At 63.0% G+C, this 3,591-nt stretch overlaps 1 protein-coding gene across 1 annotated transcript in view; it reads right to left on the bottom strand.

Annotated features, from left to right (window-relative positions):
- LOC104545480 (mucosa-associated lymphoid tissue lymphoma translocation protein 1-like) overlaps nt 1–3,591 on the bottom strand; it is a 5,287-nt gene that overhangs the window by 77 nt on the left and 1,619 nt on the right. The window contains 13 exon segments of the mRNA XM_010190629.1: nt 1–161; nt 247–299; nt 302–380; nt 474–631; nt 885–1,031; nt 1,103–1,230; nt 1,704–1,778; nt 2,062–2,239; nt 2,381–2,584; nt 2,930–2,965; nt 3,059–3,106; nt 3,279–3,375; nt 3,453–3,584. The exon segment at nt 1–161 is cut by the window's left edge and continues 1 nt beyond it. Of these exon segments, the coding sequence (XP_010188931.1) occupies nt 1–161; nt 247–299; nt 302–380; nt 474–631; nt 885–1,031; nt 1,103–1,230; nt 1,704–1,778; nt 2,062–2,239; nt 2,381–2,584; nt 2,930–2,965; nt 3,059–3,106; nt 3,279–3,375; nt 3,453–3,584 (1,496 nt within the window).

Raw genomic sequence — 3,591 nt, 5'->3', positions numbered from 1 at the left:
GAGGCAGAGAGGGGGCTGCCAGGCGGTGAGGGGGAGGCCGCCAGCCGCAGGTTGAGCTTGGCAATGAGCGGCTTCCCCACACTCACCATGCGCCTCTCCTCCACGAAGTCGTCCATGCCCCGGTAGCGGTACTGCAGGCAGACAGTGAACGCCAGCTCCTGCTGCAGGGGCACCGGCAGTGTGGACACCTGTCCTGCACCATGGCCATGCCATACTCCCAGCACTGGCCCCCAGGGTGGCTCTTACCTGCAGTTTCTGCAAGCCACAGAGCCGGCTGTAGAGGCAGCAGGAGGGGGCTCGAGGCTCCACGTGGGTGCCAGTGGACTGCCCACCTCCTCTGGGCTCTCCTTGTTGATGTACTTGAGGTCCACATCCAGCACCTGCATCCAGCATCCAGCCATGGAAACCACTGTGGGCCCCCCTCCCTATTGCCCAGCATCACCCCAGCACAGGCTTCGGCAACCCACTCCCACCTCAGGTATGTCAGTGAGCTTGGCCTCGCACTTGGCAATGTTCTCGGGGCCAGTCACTATGCGGGTATAGATGATCATGATGTTGGAGAACTCGGCAGCGAAGCCCAGCTGGACGGTGACACCACAGTCAAAGTGGAGGTGCCGGCTCTCCGGCAGCACTGGGGAGGGAACAGAGAGCATGGGGCTGGGACCTGCAGGTGCTTGGGGCTTGGGATGAGAGGAATGCTGGGGGTCACCCCAGAGGGGGAAGCCAACATGATACTCCTGCCACCAGGCTGGCAGTTCTCTGCTGGTGGTTCCTTTCTTCCAGGGTGGGAGAAACTCAGCAGGTGCTGCCCACCACCTATCTCTGTGACTCGGTGCTGTCTCCCCTGCTGCCTGTCAGCTCTGGATGGGTCGGCCATGACTCACCGTGAGCCTTGGCCCACTGCAGGTTCCTGGCGGAGGACTCATCCTGGCCCGGGGGGCGGATGGGGTCTGTCAGAGCTCGTCTCTCCGAGAGGTTGCTGCGGAGCTCCAGCGCCTGTCGGCCCCGTGTGATCTCCAGTGTGCCCATGTCTGCAGGGGGCATGGCGAGTCGGTGGGAACTGATGGGGGTCTTGATGGGTCCCACACCACTTCCCACTCACCCTCGGCCACCTTGTCCAGGAGCACTGTGATCTTCTCGTCCTCTAGCAGCCAGCGCTTGAGGAAGGTGACGAAGACGCCATTGGAGAGCTCACCCTGGCTCAGCTCATAGGCTTCAGCGTCCGCACACCTGCAGGGACAGCGCAGCCGTTGGCTCTGTCATGGGCTCAGTCACTCCCCTGGAAATCAGCCCCACCGAGGCCCTAGCCATGGGGAAGCCAAAGCCAGGCACCCACAGCTCTACCCACTCCCATCGACCCATCTGGCCACTGTGTCAGGGAGAGGTGGGAGCCACGGCCAGATCCTGGATGCTTAAAGCATCATCAGCCCAAATCCCTGTGCTCCAGAGGAGTCTCAGTGCTTAATCTCCTTGGGTGGTGCCCAAAGCTGAGCAGTGCTGTGGCCATCTCCCTGCCCTGTGAGGGACCAGGGGCTGCCGCTTGTCCACCACCTCCAGCATCGACCTGAGGCAATGACACTGCTGATATGTGGGGCAGCAAAGACATGGGTGCAAAAAAGGGCTGAGCCCCAGCCACACTCTGAGCCAGGGAAAGGGACTCAGCCCCACTGCCTATGTTGTGGGGTGGTGAGGAGGGGACTCACGTGGCGTAGCCAAAGACGATGTTGGCTGTGACCTGCAGCGCCCCAACCTGTGGGATGATGTCGTCATTGAGGTTCCTGTGAAAGAAGCACTGCTGGGACCTGCTGCCCCTCAAAATGCACCCCAAGGCACCCCAGGCTTGGCATCTGCCCTGTGCCCCTCTGCCCACCCACTGCAGTGTTTGCCGGCTCAACTGGGGCACTGATGCTTTGGGGCACCCAGGCAAGGCCAAAGGGTTTGGATGGGACCCTGGGGATAGCCCGCTCCACTCCCCTGGGAACCAGCACCCACAGACACCCCTGTGCTGGGACCTCCTGCTGTGGCAGCTCATCCCTGGGCTGGTGTCCAGGGCCAAGTCACCTCTTGCGGCACATGTCGAGCAGGAAGATGTTGAGGCCAGTGCGGCGCTGCTGCATGCTCTGCAGCACCCGCTGCACGCACAGGCAGTGGGCCGAGGTGTAGGAGTTGGGCGCGTCGATGGGCACCATGAAGCTGTTGCCAAAATTTTCATAGCCGTGCCCGGCGTAGTAGAGCAAACCTGCCAGGAGGGGTGGAGAGCGGGTGACATCTCTTGACCTGTCAGTGCCCGCTTCTTACCTAGCCGCCCCCCAAGACCCCACCAGCACAAAACCACCCGGTTCCCCCCTGCATGGAGCCGCCCCAGCGGGTGCCACCACACCATAGACTCCCTTGTCGAGGAGGAGGAGGAACTCATTGACAGCCATCTGCATCTCGGCCTTGCACAGGTCCAGCAGCGACACCACCTTGAAGTCGAGCTGGCGAAGGAGGGCGCCGAGGGCGTGCACATCCACCATGGGGGCCTTCAGCTGCTTGTGGTGCAGGTAGTGCATGTTGCCGATCAGCAGCGCCACTTTGTCGGTGGCTGCCGGGAAGGGAGAGGGAGGCACTGGGGACGGAGCAGGACGCTCCTGCTGTCCCTGTTGCCCACAGAGGTGTCACAGTCCCCGGGTACCAGGGGTGCCCTTGGGGAAGCCAGAGCCAGGCATGGCTTTACCTACTCCCATCGACCCATCTGGCCACCGTGCCAGGGAGAGGTGGGGGCCACAGCCAGATCCTGGATGCTTGAAGCATCGTCAGCCCAAATCCCTGTGCTCTGTGGCATCCCTGCATCGATGGTCCACTCTCCACTGAGCGGAACCTCATGAGGTGACACCAGGGATTGTCACAGCCCCACAGGGCCACCAACCCCTCCTGAGTAGGCTCTTACCATACAGCTTGCCAGGGCTGCCATGCTCTGGGGAGCCTGGAAAGAGAGAAACACTGTGCTACAGCCCTGCGGTGCCTAGGGAGTGCAGTGGGCAAAGCAGAGGGACCTCCCCACACTGCCTCCACCTACTTCCGTCCCCTTCCTGCCAGGAGCCTCCAGAGGTGAAGAGCCGTGGGCCTGCAGCAAAGCAGGGGGTCAGGGAGCACCATGCACAGCAGCACCTCCTGGCATGAGCTGGAACCCCTCAAAACTGTGGGGCAGCCACGGGAGGGCTTTACGGGGAGGCAGAGCAGAGCCAGAACGCCCCACACAGGGTGAGGGGGCACAGAGGCTTGTCCGGAGCCCTCACCAATCTCCACATCCACTTCCTGGCTCCACACCTCATGGAAGAGGTTGAACACACGGCAGGAGTAGCTGCCCCGCTCGGGCGTCGTCACCAGCTTCACCTGCCAGGACAGAGCAGGCAGCTGGGGCGCTTTGCCGTGCCGCGTTGTGCTATGCCACGCCAGGGGTCCTGTCATACCTGGAGCTGGGGTGCCTGCGCGCCCTCCACGGGACGCCGGTTCCTGAACCACTGGTACTGGGGCGGGGGGTTGCCGACGGCTCTGCACTCCAGCGCCAGCGTGTCCCCCTCGGCCAGGTGGCACGGCCGTGGCTGGCCC

Source organism: Mesitornis unicolor, unplaced genomic scaffold (genome assembly GCF_000695765.1).
Source record: "Mesitornis unicolor isolate BGI_N332 unplaced genomic scaffold, ASM69576v1 scaffold37508, whole genome shotgun sequence".
Lineage (NCBI taxonomy): Eukaryota > Metazoa > Chordata > Aves > Mesitornithiformes > Mesitornithidae > Mesitornis > Mesitornis unicolor.
Note: the sequence above shows the minus strand (reverse complement) of the source record. Positions and strands in the feature narration are given on the sequence as shown.